The sequence below is a fragment of the Aphelocoma coerulescens genome, chromosome 3 (genome assembly GCF_041296385.1).
Source record: "Aphelocoma coerulescens isolate FSJ_1873_10779 chromosome 3, UR_Acoe_1.0, whole genome shotgun sequence".
Lineage (NCBI taxonomy): Eukaryota > Metazoa > Chordata > Aves > Passeriformes > Corvidae > Aphelocoma > Aphelocoma coerulescens.
The window spans coordinates 3,409,440-3,427,520 of record NC_091016.1 but is presented as its reverse complement, the minus strand read 5'-3'; the positions used below and the strand labels follow the sequence as shown (position 1 = coordinate 3,427,520).

The 18,081-nt window shown below is 42.8% G+C and overlaps 1 protein-coding gene across 22 annotated transcripts in view; it reads right to left on the bottom strand.

Annotated features, from left to right (window-relative positions):
- CCDC85A (coiled-coil domain containing 85A) overlaps positions 1-18,081 on the bottom strand; it is a 215,823-nt gene that overhangs the window by 100,368 nt on the left and 97,374 nt on the right. Inside the window, exon 4 of one of the 22 annotated variants that reach the window (XM_069008882.1) lies at positions 6,145-14,067. The exons of 19 other annotated variants lie outside the window; for them this stretch is intronic. In XM_069008882.1, coding sequence (XP_068864983.1) covers positions 14,039-14,067 — 29 coding nt within the window. In that variant the 3' untranslated portion in view covers positions 6,145-14,038. Of the gene's footprint in view, positions 1-6,144; positions 14,068-18,081 lie in introns of those variants that run through there. 2 more of the 22 variants (XM_069008877.1, XM_069008881.1) reach the window with 2 other exon arrangements.

The following is an 18,081-nucleotide window of genomic DNA, read 5'->3' as shown; positions in this document are numbered from 1 at the left end:
CTCTACTATTTTTTTGCCATTTCTTTGCCTTTTAACCAGGAAAAGCTAAATTGAAGCATACAGTGCAAAGTGGGCATGTAATACCAAGTGCACTATATCCTCAGGGAAGCATCAAATCCAAATTCTGCCTTGGGACATGAGGATAAAGCTTCTGCAAGTGTATCAGAGAGAGAGACAGAGAGAACTTTGTCAAGATTTAATCAGGATCACAAAGCTCACATCATCTGAATTTCCAGAACCAGAAGCTGGAATGATACCTGTGGCTTTAGGAAGTACAGTCAATCTCCTTTCCCTGCTTTTAAAGGCATCTGAACCAGTCTATGAATCCTTCAGTGTTTTCTATCCCAAAGTTTTATCCTGTTTCAAGATCACCTCTCATTCCTTGCTGACAACACTCAGCTTTTTAGAAGCTTTAATTCTGCTAATTAATTATATTCCAAAAGGTAGCATTTTTGATGCACATGCTGTTCTTGGCTACAGACCATTTGACCCTTTTTCCTACCCAGAGGAACCATTTTTGTTTGCTAAATACCCAGGGATGGGGTAATTGTACCAGCACTGAAACACACAGCATCTCTCTTACATAAAAATGAAGCCCAGCCTGCCATCTGTTCAATCTGTCACATCTCACACTTCCTGATCAAGAGAAGTTTGATCATCACCCATCAAGACTTTGACAGAATGACCATAGGCACCTGTCTCAAGGATAGTAACAAGCTGTGGTCTCTTCTGTCAGCACCCATAAGGGATTTTAAACTTACAGTGAGATTCAGAATTATGCTAATCTCCCCCATTACTCATAGTAATAGAAAGGTGTATTACTTCTGTTGACAGGAAAGTGAGGAGCACACCATGGAGACAGAAGAGAAATTGAAGCAGCATTTGCAAAAGGAATCAGTAAAATGTGTTTTACCACTGAAAGCAAAGCCAAGACTGAGAAAAGGTGGAAGTTCATGCCTTGAGCACCTGGAATGATAATGCAGAACACCTCTAGGAGATGTGGGAAGCCTCTTCCAGAGGAACAGCAAACAGGGCTCAGTTTGGCCAGGTTTGTTCTGTCCTGCCCAGGCAGGACCACACAGCACCACTCCAGCCACGTGAGCATCATTTCAGAGAGTCACAAAGAGCCCACAGAGGTTTGGCTGCTGAGGAAGACAAAAATATTTTTGCCCTAAGATACATTTCTCCAATACAAAAAGATTTTTCCATAGCAGAAGTTTGATGACTTCACATTCCAGACATTAATAATTTAAAATCACTCTCCTATGACTACCTTGAGCGTAAAGCTTAGTCCTTGGAAACAAACCCATGTCTCCCACAACACCATTCATTTTTCACAATTTTTCCAGGGGTGAAGACTGAGTGCCAACAGCCCTTTAAGGAAACTGTCTCTTAGCCACAGTTTTTTGTCAGACAATCTGGCCAGATTTAGGGATGAAAACCCAAACAGGGATTACTCTGATAAATCCAAGATGACATATAACAAAACAGAGAGATGTAGAAAGAATATGATGACTGATTTTTACCAAACAGAATATGCCCTGGATTGTTGCACTGCAGGGCTTGGTGTCTTTAATGGAGAGAAGAGTTGTGAGCAGCTCCAATTCTGAGGAGCAGAGTCACCTGATACTTATTTACTTTACCAGCCATGAAGGCCAAAAAAACTGGCTTATAGATCATAAAATTCTTTAGCACTTAAGTTTCTGAAGATGTGTAGGGAAGCAGAAGGGAAACAGAATTTCCAAGAGAGAAAACAAGTCAGAGAAGGGAGTTTTTCCCCAGAATGGGAATGGTTCTTTTTCACACAGCTCTGCACCATTTCCAGCCTCAGCAGACATTTTTGATTATAACTAAATCTATTTAGTCTACCAAAACCTTAAAACTGAAGAGTGGCATGGACAAGGAGCAAAGAGATGATGTAAGGATGGTTGTGATAAAGAGAATAAATAGGTGCTGTAATGAGAGAACATGAATCAGCTTCAGGACTCGAAGGAGAGGGATACAGGGGCTGCGTTTGCTTGGAGCACACAGCAGCATCGCACAGCAGCTCCTGACAAAAGTGAATGATAATTCCACCACCAATGTTTGCAGAGAGCCTTGGAAAACTGTCAGGCTCTTGGTCTTTAGTGTTTCAAAGAGCAAGTAGAAAGAATCTCAGCTTAATATTTCAACCTTTACCCTCAGGTTATTTATGACAGACTCAAAAGATAATGGTTTTTCCATCACAAGCACACCTGTGCTCTTTCCAGAGGTTAAAAATCCAGGTAACGATCCAGACTGACCCTGCTCAGCTATCAAATGCTGAGAAGAGCCTTGCTTGCAAAAGTACAGCTTCTTTCCTTTTAAATAAATAAAGGATTAAATGAAACACCGAGCCTTTGCTTTTGTCAGCTAAGATGCTGCTGAGCCCTCATGTCACCCCAGACCTGCACAGGAGCCCAAGTCTAAAGGAGGATTATGAAACAACCCCTCACAAAGCAAAGCTCACCTCAGCTCTGTAGGGCAAGGACCAAAACTGCTTAAGGACCTACAAAATTTCACCTAAGACCAACATTTAGTTGCTATGGAGCCTGTCAGAGCACATATCCTATGTTGCCTAATTCCCTGGATTTTGGAAGGGCAGCTGACACTGATGGTTCCAGCAGCAGACAGGTACAGCTCTGGAGGCCAATGCTGCCAAGTCGAGCTGCTCTTTGCTCCAGCAGGACTCTGGATGAGCACCTCCAGTGCCCATCAGCAGCTCATCTTATAGACCCAGCATTGCCAAAATGAGACATCCAGGACAGGCTAGTACATAAATATATATTCTTACACAGCTGAGTGTAAGGAACCCACTGGGGGAGCAGCACAGGTTTTTTCAAATCCCCACAGTGCAAGAGGCAGACCCAAGGCTTGTTTGCACCAGAAGAAACCCCAAAACTCTGTGTCGTGGGGTGCTTGTGCTCCAGGGAGACAACCACAGCACATTAATCATTTTCCTTGCCTCTAACACACTTCTGCCTTTCTCCATCTTCTGCTGGCTGGATTCTCCTCTCAGTTTTCTAGTGCTAGTCCTCTGCCTGAGCAGGTTTTCTCCCCAGAAGTTAAAGGATAGAAGCAGATGCAAGACTGGGAGCTGAAAACCCCCCTGGCTGAGCGAGCCCTGCTGTGGGCATTTCCCTGTGAGCAGACTCCCAGTGCCTGGGGTTCCAAACTGAGGGCTGTCAGCTGGGCTCAGCCCAGGGACTGCTGCAGGGAACGAAGGCCCACACACAGAGGGATGATCCATACACTGGAGCTCCACTCAATCCCCCGAGAGCTTTACAGAGTAAAGCCAGTAATTTGATAAGGAACCAGAATGAAGTGAGCTATAAACATCTTCTGCAGCACAAACTGATGCCACATTAGGTTTGTAAAACATCTTATGGGGAAAAGGGGGGGGTGTTGTAAAATGCACAACCTTAAAATCTCTCACTGTTAATTTTTGAGTTTGGCTTTTTTCTTTTAAATTATGTTTATCAATCATACAAGATTCCAGGGAGTAAAAACAATGAATAATCCATTCAAAATTAATTCTGCACATTGGTTCTACAGTTTTGAAGGTAATAAATCATCAATCACCAGCACAGGACCACAACATCTATTTCATGCACGAAGCAGCACTTTATCATGGTAAATTTAGCTGTGTCTTATTAAAGTGACTGCAGTCTCTGGCCAGCCAGTAAAACCTGAATAGGTTTTCACATTATATTCCTCAGAGCTCAAAATAAATCACAAAGTTTCAGCCTCGTGTATCTACGTGATCTTTAGAAAATGAATTAACCATTGCCACTACTGATCAGTGTGGAGTTAGCCCAAGGAGCAAAATTTCAAGGAGAGTCTTTCCTCAGCCTCCACGGCTCCATAACAATCATATTAGAGATTTAAAAGTTAATTTAGTCTCCATGCAGTCAAGTAGATTTTGTTTGTTTATTTGTGCTGGTTTTTGTTTGGGTTGGGGTCTTCGGAGTGTCAGTGAATTAGTCTGTTCCAAGAGAAAAGCACAGTCACAGGCAAACAAGGTGGTACATCCCATTCCTCCAGAAATCAATGGCAATATTCCTACAAGAGGATCAAACTGTGTATGATCAATTTCTCATTCAAATTCATTTCTTCTTCCTACTAAAAACGAAATTAAAGCCAAATCCCTGTCCCTTCTCCCCGTGGTTTGCCGGCCACACTTTTTCACCTCTGTTAATGCTCTAAAGGATGTTCTACATGTGGCCAACTGTGCCAAGGTTTTATTCCAACCCCACCTACTTCCTTCACTTCATTCACACTGATTTTTCACACTCTAATTACAGTGAGAAGCAAAGACTTAAGGAAGAAGTTGACTACTAAACATGAAACATATGTTCCTGTGAAAATAAAATCAAGATAATCATTGTACGAATGGTTCTTTGCAGCAAGATAAACTTCCTCTCTCCCTCTGAGATTCCATTTTTCATTAAAATGGGGTTGAACAGGCTGGGAACTGTACTTTGGAACTACCCCTGTGATCTGCCAACTTAGCACCCCAAGTGCTGAAAGGTCAGTTGTTGCTCCTGGCAATCCTAATTCTTATTCCTGTTTCAAGGACTCCACTCCTGGCAGAAAACAGGCTCAACAATCCCAGTTCGGTATTTTCTTGTTTCTACTTCAAATCTCTCTCCTGCATGTGTAAGAAATTACTTAGGATGTAAGTATATATGGATTTTTCTGTTTTACACCTTTAGTGAAGGGGGTGACTAAAAAAGCATATGATGCTCATTTCATTCAAAATATTTAAACACCAGAAAGTCTCATGTTACAATACATTCAATGAATGATTTACCCTCAAGATCCCAGGCTTACCATTGCACCACATTTGTTCCTGTGATGCCCACAGGAGTAACTGCAGCACAGCAGATCTTCATCCAAAGGTTCCACAGTCCTACGCTTCACTCTCTCCACAATTTAACCACCACCATGTTCCTCCATCTAGTTCCATTTTCCAGAAATGCTTTAAGAAATTCCTTGTCTTAAGAGGAAAAAAAAAAATCTCCAAACCACAGCCAAGATCACACAGTAATTGTGATTTTTAATTATCAGTGACTAAAATCTGCATTTCCTCAAGGACAACAGCCATCATCCTACCATTATCTCTTCAGCAAACACTGCTGGCCCTCAGCTGCCACCAGAGTGATGTCAAAAGGAAAGAGGCAAAAACTAACTCCAGTCTCCAGAAGTGCAATCACAGATTGTGACCTAACAGCTCGAGTGCAATTCACACACAGCTCTCCTTTGAAGTACTAGGCAGTCTCTGGTGCTCAGCAAGGATGGCTCCCAGACTTCCACAATATCAATTTATGGCAGAGAGCAGGGCTCATTTCCTGCTCTCAGTACAGTAATGGATTGGCAACACTCGTATTAATTCTATTTTCTCCCTTATTGTCGCATCTCAGACTGTGCATTTGAATATCAAGCTTATTCAAACAGCTACAGAATAAGCTCTGTGTCATCCACTGTGCACCTTCCTGCACTGACCATCCCTTGGAAACCCTTGGAATTTCCCACCAAGAGCTTTGTGTCCAACCTGGAGCCTTGTACAGGAGCATGGAGGGAATGCGGTGTGGCAATTGTGAACAAATATATAGCTGTGGGCTACATTTCCCTAAAAAGTACATATTACCTTACAGTGAAATTGGAAATACAAAAACCCTCCTTACTAAACATTTTGACTCTTCACAAACACCCTGGCAGTGGGATGGATGGATGGATGGATGGATGGATGGATGGATGGATGGATGGATGGATGGATGGATGGATGTCCCCAGGCAACTCTACGTGACTGCTTTCTGCTTTCAAAGCAGAAAGGCAATTTTGTATTAGCCTGTGCAATTAAAAACAAGCATATTTCTTTTCTGAGTAACCTTCCAGGAAAACTTTCAATCCCACAGTACCTTTGATTCATGTTAAATTTATCAGAATTACCATTTAGACAAACTGAGAGATTAAAGGTACTTCAAGCTATAGTTAGAAATAGTCCTAAGGCTAAAACTAAGCATTACAAATTATCCAATGAAGTTTCAAACCTTCTGCCTTTGTAAGGCTATTTAGCCAAGTTCTTTGACAATGCTGACGACAAAAAAACCCCCTCAAAACTCATGTTGGATCAAAAATGTGTACTTTAATATGTTAGTTATAAGGTGGCTTCTACCTGTGTAACATCGGATTAAATGATTACTGAGCAATTCATGGCAGCCTTTGTAACTGAAGTTAATTCACTGCTTTTACTTAATTAATCTGATCCCATAATAGGTGTACAGATGGATAGTCCTATTTGTGCAGCTGAGTGAGCATTTTCTAGTTGAATTAAAATGAGACAAGTGGTCCCCTGAATGAGCTGCTAACCTGTATGGCCGCATATCAAATGAACCATCAGATTCTTCCCCATTCACTTCATGTGGGATCTTTTTCCAAGCCCCAAAGCACAGGCACCTGTAGGAACTTCATAGTGCCATAAACTTCAAACAGCTGCTAGACAGGGACTAACAAGGGGAACCTGGAGGAAATCCTAGATCCCTGTCCCACTCTGAATAATCAATCACCCACTAACAAAAATAAATCAAGGAAAAAACTAGAACTGTAGGTTTTAATCTCACAATACACTTTTAGTTGGTTTTCCAATGTAATTGCTTTTTCACCAGCAATAATAATCAAAGGACTCACAGTGACAACTTTCACAAATCGTTAAGATTAATTCAGTAAAAGTGGATAGAAACAATATTTTGCTTTCTCCTTTCTTAATAGGAAAGCTCAGATTCAGCAGCAGAGTTCAACTAACAGACTATTGACTGATACTGTAGCAGCAGTCATTTGAAAAATTAAATACTCCATAATGAAAGATTTCTGCCTTCCAGTACATGGGGGAAGAATCCTGCTTCACAGAGAACTCCGGCAGAGGAGCAGAGGCCACGCAAAAAGAAATTCACTTTTGTAGACTATCAACTGCCAGGACTGCCAAAGCTCCATTCCCACTCATGAGGAAAGACTGGCAGGAGCTCCTCCAAGAGGTCAAGACACCAAAAGCCACGGGGGAGCTCAGAGGTGCCACGGAAACACAAATCCTGAGCAGCAACTGGGAGCTGGTCAGGACCAGCAGCACCACGATGGTCACTCCACCATGGCTGGCACTGTAATAAATGCCCTGTTTATCCCCTGACAGCAGAATGAGGTGGGCAGGACACCAAACTGATACCTGTGACTGACTGAAAAACTACACAGGCACCCACAAACAAGTGACATGTAAGTGGTCATTACCTACAGCTTTTCCTACCATTTCAAACTTGGAAATTCTGGAGCTCTGGTTATCCTGTAATCTAATTCTGCTGTCCCACACCTTCATTTTTGGGAAGGAGGAATACTGTTCAAAACCAGAGCAAATTCAACACAATCCAACTTTGGGTATCTGGATTATGACATTTTCCCTTGCCCAGAGTCCTCCTAACATCTTTGTTTTTTCAGTCCTTCACTTTTCAACCTATGCACTCCCAGATATAACTCCGAATCTGTCTGACCTCATCTACTTTCTTCTTCCCAAAAAGCTCAGAAACTATTTTCTGAGCAACTCTATTGTCTGTGCTCAGCAGGGTGCGACTCCAAACCTTCAGAATCAAGCACAGCCTGCTCTCATTACAGCTACAAAAACTACCTCCACATCTGAGTGATGTTTCCCTAGAGATGGCAATCAGTCCTGAACCCAGTTGCAGGAGAAAGGAGATCCTGTTCAGTCCATCCTTCTCTTGTCTCTCCGCTTCCAGCAATTGTGTGCTTGCTGCTCCATCTGTGATCCCGTAGGGGGAGAGAGCTCTGCTCCCCGGGCGTGACTGGGCCAGCTCCTCCTCTCCTGGAGAGTGGAGACGCTTCATCCCTGCAGCGTTTTCCATGGTACCTGGCTTGTGAAGAGCTCCAGACTTGGCTCAGCATGTCCAAGGCAGCACAGAGGGAGCCTGGCACACTGCCCCTGGAATGCATTTCCCACTGCTGTGTAAGAAGGGTTTTAGATCTGCATCATTCCCGAGATACATATCTCTATATATTTCTAAATATGTTTATTTAACAGGCCAATTAGCCTCTCACTAATCATCTCTCATGCTGGGTAAGAGTCTAGCAATGTAGACAAAAACATACAGAATATTCCGGTTATTCCACTCCTCTGACTCTCCTGGCTGTGCCACACTCAGGAACATTTCCAGTCTCCCTTCATTGTATATAGATGAATGTGCTGCTGTTTTACATTTTTTAATCTATGCTCCTGACTCAAGCTTCCCATGGCTCAGGCAGAAGGAACACGATCACTTGGGAAGCGTGTTCACCAGACTGAGAACAAACAGAGATGTACCAGTTCCCATGGGAGGATTCTGGACACTGGATTGGAGCATTTCATGTTGACTGACTGCCAGTGATAGTCCAAGAGTTCAGCTTAAAAATAAATTACTGCTTTGGCCCTTTCAAAATACCTGGGATGTGTTTAGATAAACTATTTTATTTTCTTCATACTATTATCCCTATTTCTTACTACTCTCTTTGAATTTCTAACTACTTACTGCTCATTTTTCTTATTCAGGGTTCAGAGTTTAAATTCTTAACCTACATCCATTAAAAGTTTGCAATTATAAAAACGTGATAATCCCATTAAGTAGCTATAAAACCAGTTAAATACAGTAGGAATGTTTTTACAGGAGAAAATTATATGGCTCTGCAGAAAACTTTACAAGCAAAGATATTTAGACAAGCACTACCTCAGAAGTAGCACCATATGTTCCTGTACTTCACCATGAGACAAAATGTCTGCAAAATGAAAAGCAATGAATTTTTTCCAAAAGTTACTGCCACAAGAATTTAAAAATATACACTTATTTCAAGTACCAAATAATCAGAGCAATCTAATTAGGAAGGAGATAATTAAAAGACTAACAGGTTGCTAAATCATGCTCAGGACACACGACCTGGTGTTTGCTCTGGTTTGTAATTAAGATTAAAATAGTAGCAGTACTAATGTCTCTTTAATCTCTGCCCAGGTCTGAAATACTAAACCGCACTCAGAGCACATTTCGGCTGAGAAGGGCCATTAAGGACTCGCTGCCTGGCACGGCAGGAAGCTGCTGGAATTGCAGGAACTTCGTGCTCCCAAGCAGGATTGTTGCTGCAGTCCTGTCAGCACATCTCCCTGGCCGGGAATGTCTCGGCTGTGATCCCGGGATGCCAAATCCCGGCTCCCCGCGGAGTGCGCACCACGGAGGAGCTTTGGAGCCTACACCGAACCTGAGCGGGGCCGTTCACCAACACCTCCCGAACCGACTCTGCTGCAGTGACTTTGCACTGGAAACCTCCAGCTTTTGCCAGGCAGGGAGAACCTTTCCCGAGTGCTCCCTTCAACACTGCCCCGGCTTCACAGGACTTTAAGCAAACCTTTCAGCCTGCAGTGTCTGACAGAGAGCAGCAGCCACCTACCTGCTAGAACGGAGTCTGCCGGCGCTCAGCCAGCACAGCTCCAAATCCCGAGTTCCTCCCTTCCACATCTGCCAAGTCACAGATGTTCAGCCTGAGCCTCGTCATGGAGATTTATATCTGCTAAGCACCACTTCCCCCCCTCCCTGGCACAGTCACAACATGCCACACTGTTGATGGATGCTGAGGGCCAGATGACCATCTTGCCAAAATACTGTGTTCTCTTTTTTTTTTTTAAGCTCAAGAATGTTCTTTTTCAAATTTTATTCTGATGGAAGATAAATGCTCCTTTGGATTGCACCAGTTCATAGCCTGAAATCCCCAGCAGAGAGCTGACCATGCCTCTGATTGGTACCAGCATCTTCATTTCCCAAATCAAGACAACTACAGCTACACAACTGCTCTGCAACAGTAAAAACAAGCCACGAGAAACAAGACAGAAAACAGAGCTTCCTCTAGCAAAGCTATCACAGCCCTTCAGGTGTGGATTCATTGCAAGTCACTTCATGTGCCAGGACACCTTTAAGCAGCCCTGTAAATGCAAAAGGTACATTACCAGCTTCTAATAGGACTGCTGCACACACAAAAGAGAATTAAAAATAACTTTGTTTCCCACTAGCACAATTCAGGAAATTCAGGAAGGAAGGAAACATTGCCTTAAAAGTTGATTTTGAAAGGAAACACCTTGAAAATGTTTGTCTCAAGCTGATTGCTCATAAAGGTGTTTTCTAGGCATGTGAGTAACTTCAGCCCATGTTTTTACACCATGCTGAAAACAGACCAAGAATAAAGCTGTTAGAAAACTGGCATAATGCAATGGAATAATCAGTAGCAAAACCTCAGGAAACCTGCATTAGTTGGTGGCTGATTAATCCTGTCTTGTCTTTTGTTTAGCTCATGGTTCTTAATACAGAGGTGATGATGACAGTATTGTTGGTAAATGGTTGGTAAATTGTTTCCAGAAGTATTGGTAAGAGCTGCAAGTGTGAACCAGGCACTACCGACAAGTGTAAGCACTTGCTCAGGGTAACAGCTCACCCACAGCTCTTTATACACATCAAGTCTCACCTTCATAAAGACATTTTTTCTGACTTGGCTGCCACCAGGGGAGCGTTCACACACGTAAATCAATGTTCCACACATCGATGCTATCCCAGCCCACACACACAGGAGCTCTCCAAGGCCAGAACTCTGTCAGTTAATCCAGCCAAACTCTCTGGGCAGAGCTGCTTTCTCTCCTCCGTCACACAAGACTGGTCCCAAACCCTCTGTAGGCTCAAACTCCAGCACTACAAGCTGGAGCAAGGACAGGACTTTCCAATGGCTTTCCACAGCAAGCAAGTGAGCAAAGGAAAACAACCACATCCTCCTCTCCCCTAGGTACCCCAGTCCCACCTCTGAGGTCACAGACTTGCTCTGCACCATTCAGAAGCTCACAGGACTCCATGGAACTCAGGCGGCTTCTGCAGCACGAACCAGAGCAGAAGGTTTGGGCCTGGAAAGGACAGACATACTGCAAAGGCAGTTTCCAGAAGAGGCATCAGTATTGTTAATAGGATGACCAATATGTTACAGATTTTCAGCCTTTCCCTCTGATGATGAATTCAGCACATAACACCAAGGTTGTGGGTTCAGTCCCCATACAGGCCATTTACTGAAGAGCTGGACTCGATCTTTGTGGGTTCCTTCCAACTCAGAATAAGCTGTGAATCTGTGAAAATAGATGGCACTTAGCACGTATTTTGCTGGCTTTCAGATCTGACATATACTTGGGTTTGGGCTTTTCAGCATTTGGCTTTGTGTTCAGAGGGAGAAGTTTCTTGCCCAACACACACATAAAAACACATGTTCACAAAACCAAAGCAAAACAGGATGCAAGGTCTGACTACCCCCAAACCTGATGAGCTCTCCCCAAACTCCCACGACCCCACAGAGCCAGCCTCTGGCCCAGCTGATTGGTTTGCTATCAGGGCACACATTCCATCACATGGAGAAGAAACACAGGTGGAACTGGACATGGACAGATCCACATGTGACAAGCCAGCATCATGCCAAGCCAAGATCTACAATCTCATCCACCCCTGGTTCTCCACAGATCTGAGCTGGCTCAAGCCCTCAATTAGGAGTTGAATCCTGAATTTAGATTGCTAAAGGGAGGGTGCTCAGAAACAGAACTGTACCTGCAATCTGTAGGGCAAAGAGCTACTTCTGATTTACACCATTAAAATAGAGAAATCTAGGTTTGCTGAAATTTCTCTCTATATTTGCAACAGATGTCTCTGGGCGTGGCTAACCTGAGACTGTGCTCAGCTGATGAGACTTCTGGAGCAGTGAAGAAACTCTCCCAGAGAGCCCTTCCCACTGTGTTTCCACAGATATGATGGGACACAAATTTGGCACTTGGGCCCCATATCAATAGTTACATGACCTGAGGAGCAAACCAAACAACTGGCTCAGTCACCAGCTAACTCCTGACACCTGAGTACTGCCCTGATGGGCAAAGCCACAGACCAGTGAGCCTCAGTGTTTGGCATGAAAATGCTCCTGGTTCCCTGGGAAACAGCATTTCCTAATAAACAGAATGCAAATGCTATCTGGATTTTTCTCATTCCAGGGAGTAAAAGCCTACAAGTAACTTTTATCTTTCACTACAGATCCTTTCCCAAGATTTCCCAGAGCCTCTTTATTTCCTGTGCATCATGATGTGTTTCTGAGCAGCACTGCAAGAACAAATAAATCAAAATCTAACAAAACTGGGGAGGTATTAAAAGCACCTAAGTGTTAGAGAACAAGCATCACCTGACTGTATCTTTGCAGTCAACATCCTGTTTCCCCTGCAACAAGGACAAGGAATATCCAAAAGCCTTACATTAGGTTTAAGTGACATGCAGGACTAATATCTAACATCAACTGACTGAAAAATACGTGTGCTAAGTGCAACTCTACTAAGCACAAAGCAGACATAGCCAAGGTTTGCTACATTTAAACTATAGATCTTTTCAGCAATAAATTCAACAGTATTTTGCTCTCAACACCAACAGAAACTGTTTCTCCTTCAAACATTCTTCACCAATCCTTCAAATATCCATTTTCCAAAGTGACACTGGAATCAGCTGTCGGTTTTGTTAGTTGAAAAAATTAAATAAAATAAAAACCACCATGAAACAGGAAAAGATGGAATAGAATATGTTGCCCAGGAAACTGACTTCAGTGTTCCACATTTCCAGGTGGCAGTTGATAAGTAAATACACCTTAATTTGGATTGCTGTAGAGTTACCATGAAAGTGGGTCAAGCAAGTCCTTTCGTGCTGCATCTCCTTTTGGAGTTCCTCAGCCACCTTTTCAGGATTCCAGGGATACAGCAGTATGCATTAGCAGTACTTGTGATCAATATAAGGAGTGAACACTGTGCAACTCATTCTTGAAAAATCCAGTATGATGGAGTGACTTGGCAGAATAAAACTACAGGATCCAGGCTTCCCAGATAATCTGATCCATCATTTCCATGTTGTCAGGGAATCCAGTGATTAAATTTTATCAGATTGAATACACTACTCAAGAAATCTTCCCATTTTATTATGTTCATGGAGAAAGTAAAACACATAAATCCCAATGTTTTCATGCTGAAATGAGGATTTGTTTTCATAAAAACTCAGGATCTTTTGTCCTCATAGTTCTCCAAAATATTTGCACGTGCTACGGTTGTAAGTGGTCACAATGTAGCATTCAGCAGTATGGACTGGAGTGTAGGCCAGGCATCAAGTCCCAACAACAGGAATAAATGGAAGAGTTCTTAGCACCTGTACCTGGAGGAGACATAGATTTGGTATCTTCTGCTGTTCAGTTAACACTGAAGAGCCCTTGGTCTCAGTGGCTGGAGAGCTGGTTAGGAAAAAAATCATTGTTGGAATGCTTTCTTGTCATGCTTTCTTTATGGACTTAGTGGCACTGTAAAAACCTAAAATTCAAAATTTAACTTCAGGTTACATAGATTTCTAAAAGGGACCCAAGCAAACAAGATGAATGACAGTGACAGACAAGTGACTTCATTCAGAGCACTGCATGAGCACGGATATTTAAGCATCTTGTTCTCTCCAGGCATCCCATTTCAGTTCAAGTCACGTGCCAACAAGGAGCAAAGCGCTCAAATCCTTGGAAGGATCCAAGTCAATTTTCAAGATCTGCCTCACAGCATTCATGTGTTTGTGCTCAATATATTCATCTGCCTTCAGTGAAACGTTCATTTTGTTTCTCATAATCCAACACTACTTTTAGAGGCTCATCTTAATGTCCTCAGTAATGTTTGCAGACCACAAAAGTCATAAGATGGACTTTGAACACCATTAAAGTTCGTTCACTAAACAAACCAAAAACAGACTCAGAAGCCAAGAGGGGATGTGGGTCAGCAATCAATGCTTTTCTCCAGGCTTATCTGCACTTGGCCTAAGTGGGAGCTTATCACGGAGTGATGAATCAGCCTTGTACCCTCTGCAGAAAGCACAGCTATTTTTCTTTGAATCCAAGTCACAGCTACAGGCTCCACAGTTGATCAAGGCAAATTTTCACAGCTCGCAGGAGCTTAAAGAGATGCAGTGAAAGAAATCTAGTGAGTTTTGAGGTCAGACATTTGAAGGCGCTATCTCACTACTGATCAGATCTAGAGACATTTAATATTACAGGCATAAAGGCTCTGGAATAATCTGTGTAACCTTGAGGAAGTACCAAAATGGAGACCTTTAGGAGACATTCCATATTGTTGGTTACCACATGGCTCACTGGGCTTTTTCAGCTATAACACATCTTTGACTCTTGAGGGTGCTTGAACACTGATGGGTTTCATTGGTCCAAATAAACACTTAATATACTATATGGACTTTACAAACCAGTAAAGCTCACATGAATCATGCAAATAAAAAGATAAGGGGTAGAAGAAGCACGTTCTTGCTGAATTACAAAGAGCTGCTGGCTTCTTCACTCCCCATGAATGTTACAAAAACAATGCAAGTATGCCCAAAATTTTAGAGCAGAAATGACAAGTAGAACTAAGACTATTTGTTATTCACAGGCTTTACAGAACTGTTCATCTTTAAGACAGCCTAGCTCAAGACAGCAGCTTTCCCATTCACAATCAATAAATTCGCACACACTTCCATGCTGTGCACCAAATGCTCATGGACACAGATCACAATCCTGCCCCTTCTCTGTGTGCCTTGCAGAATTAAAAGCACTTAAAAAACCAAATTTACAAGCCCACTAAATGTGCACAGACTAGTATCATTACTGCTAATTTTTTTAAACACAACTTTAGTTTATGTCCTTCACCCCCCTGTTACACTTGTGTAATTCATTCCCTCTCAAACAGATTATTGTACTGCTTCCTGCATCAAGCAAAATTCAAAGCTATGTTTCAGTCATAGCTGATTCTCTTCAGAGACAACCCCTTAACCAGTGAAGAAGCACAGGCAGACAAGATTTACATCAAGATCATGACTTCAAGATAACTCTCAGTGCTCCCTCTGTAGCTATATATCTGTGCATATGACAATATGACCCAAGACAAGCTGTGCTTCAGTTTACTAATTAAGACATGACTTGCTAGCTCAGAAGCCAATGAATTTTCATTGCCAGAGTAATTTTCTTATGTACACAAGGCTTTATTATACCTCATTAAATACCCTGTAATTTGAAATGTCTTGCTGTCCCTTACTCCTGTCAACATGCATGCACTTTGTGTGTGTGGCAGTACAAAACCTGAACCCCACACTGCACTGACTGCCACGCTCTTCCCTAAGTGTTAACCCATTCAGCTCCAACCCCTGCACAGACTGCAACAACTCTCCATTGCTAACTTCATAATGAAAATTTTAAAAAGCCAAAACATTAACACATGAACAGAAGAGACAGGACATTCTGACTGGCACACATAATATACACTACAAGGTTGAATTTCTTAAACAAGCAGCACTCACCAAAAATTATTGTAATATACTGACTGCATTGTAAGTGCCAGAGTTCAGAGAATTTTACAGTTTAATCACTGATGTTTCTAAACTCATATTTTACTGTTATAAACTCGTAACACTAACCCCAAATGCTGCGTGAAGAACTGATACAAGGGGTCCTGAGCTCGGGTTAAAGCAAGGACTCTAAGCAAGGACTCAGACAAGGCTTTAATGTGAGGATTTGCCATTCTGGCACTAAGAAAAATAAAATAACACACAAATGTGCCCACTTCATGTCAGGCAGACAATATTAACAGCCATGCAAACTCCTGATAAGCTCTCTGAGGTAAAGGCAAATGGCTTACACCTTGACCCAATCACCATGAAAAAGAAATAAGCTTCTCTGCTTCCTGTACACACCAAAACAAACTTCCACTCACTACTCAGAAAATACATTGTTTTTCAAAAATACCCAATGAAATAAAAAAAAAGCAACAAAAGAAAGATCAGTATGTCAGCCCCATCCCAGGTGTACCAGTACTACAGTCAGAGGGTGGGAACAGGCGGTGGCTTGCAGGATGTTTGTGGAGACACCATCGGTGCCGGTGCGGTGATTGATCAGCCGCCCTTCCCTCCTGGAGCTCCGGGGACAGGCGTCAGGAAGTTCCAGCAGACACTCCAAACGCGAGGGATGGCCACACATCTCCAATTACGGAGCCAGCACGGCCTCTCCTCTCCATCCCGGTTAAACGCTCGGGAGGGACGGGTACTGCTCACTGTGCTGCAGGGAGTCACCGCAGGGGGTTTTGCTGCGGGAACTGGGGGACCAGGTCCCTAATCCCTAACAGCACTGACTGTTTCCCACCTCATTAACACCCCTCTCACGGACTAACAGGGACCTTGCTCCCAGAGATACGAGGTACACTGGTGATGGCTTAAAGGTAATGTCTCTACTCCCTACTCTGCCTCTTGCTTCCATCAAAGAACGGCTGAATTAACATCAAGTTCTCACTGCAAAACAGAGTCGCCCGGGTAGCGAGATATGCAGCATAAGGGAGAAAGGAAAAGACATAAAACTTGGAAGCAGTGACTTCCCAGAAGGTGCTGGGGTGTTCTCAGTCCTGCAGCAGGAAGGGCTGTGCAGCTGAGCCCTGCCTGCACATCCCACTGCAGCCAGCAGTGCCACCGCACCAAACAGCAAACCCCTGCCCCCAGCACCTGCCTGCCACTTGGATCAGCTCTGAGCCGTGCAGAAATCAGTGCTGAACATCCACACAACCGTGTGAAATCAGGCCACTCTCTCCATAAGGAGAGGCATCACTCCACCATTAACGTATCAAGAGTTTTGCTGAAAGGATGATCCACCGCACGCTAAAACATTCAAATCAAAACAAGTTTTGTCAGTGAAGTTAAGGACACGTAATTGTAAACCTCTCCCAAAAGTCCTACAACACAAGTTTCTAGTAGGTTCATTGTTTTGATACCACAAAACACATTTTCAACATGAAAAATCACTCCACAAAAAAATGAGGTGGGTAATAAATGCAGCGTGCTGTAGTCACATCCATATTCACATCTCATGCCCCAGTTCTCTTACAGTGTGGAACAGCTAAGACCAATTTACAAATCTGACATCAAACCTACAGAGTTCAACTGAAAGACTCTGACTGACAAAGTTTCAGAGGTCCACACTTCAAAAATAAATACCTGAAATAAACATTACTGGCAAGGAAAAGATTCTACCGATCCTTGTAGCCTTTAGTTACACTCTGAAAAGTAAGAAATGCTGCCTCAAGCTCCAAGATGTGCAGCCATGGGTGCCACCAGGAAAGGTCAAATCACACACAGAGTGCTGTACAGTGCCATTAATGGCAGGCAGATTATTTGCATTTCAACTTAAGGAAACATAACGTGTAAGCAAGCATACATTGAAACATGACATCATCCCACTCTTTGGCCAGCAAAGGGGAGCTGTTTGCACAGAGAGGGTATCAGTTAACTCAGTAACACTGCTGTGAGTTTTCTTTTCTCTGGAGTCACACTGCAGTTTCCTCTTCTTACTCAGTGCAGTATTTCCTAATTTCATTTTCCTTCTCACAAGTGCATTTATGAGAGAAAGTGTCCAAAATTTAGGCTGAGTCTCTGTTTAGCCTACAAACACCTTTGCTCAAGGAGAGGTGATGCTGCATTTGTTCTGTAAGAGCTCTCACAGCTCCAGCAGTACAGGAGGTGTTAGTCAGCAGTTTAACTTCTCTTCATTAATAACCTCAGCAGGAAGCAAGAAGCACACATGAAAGCCTTTGGATACCTTCCTTTCACACAAAAGTCAAAGCTCAGAGTAAAACAAAGGACTTCTTAAAATAGAAAGTTGAAAATAAATCACTTAGATTAAAAAACCAACACTTAGACTGCAAATGCTGGAAGCTGATCAATTTATAGAGGCACTTACACCCCAGATATCTGTGTCAGAGCTAAACTGTCATGTATTCTTCTAGGTTGCATTAATGCTCTCTTCAAAAATGTTTTTACTGCTGATACTTTCTCATCTAATTTCAGCAGTCTTTCTATCCCAAATACCTCTGTTCTCATTATCCAGAACATTTAGGTGTGATTACAGCAAAAGATTGTTATCATGTTTTACTTGGTTAAA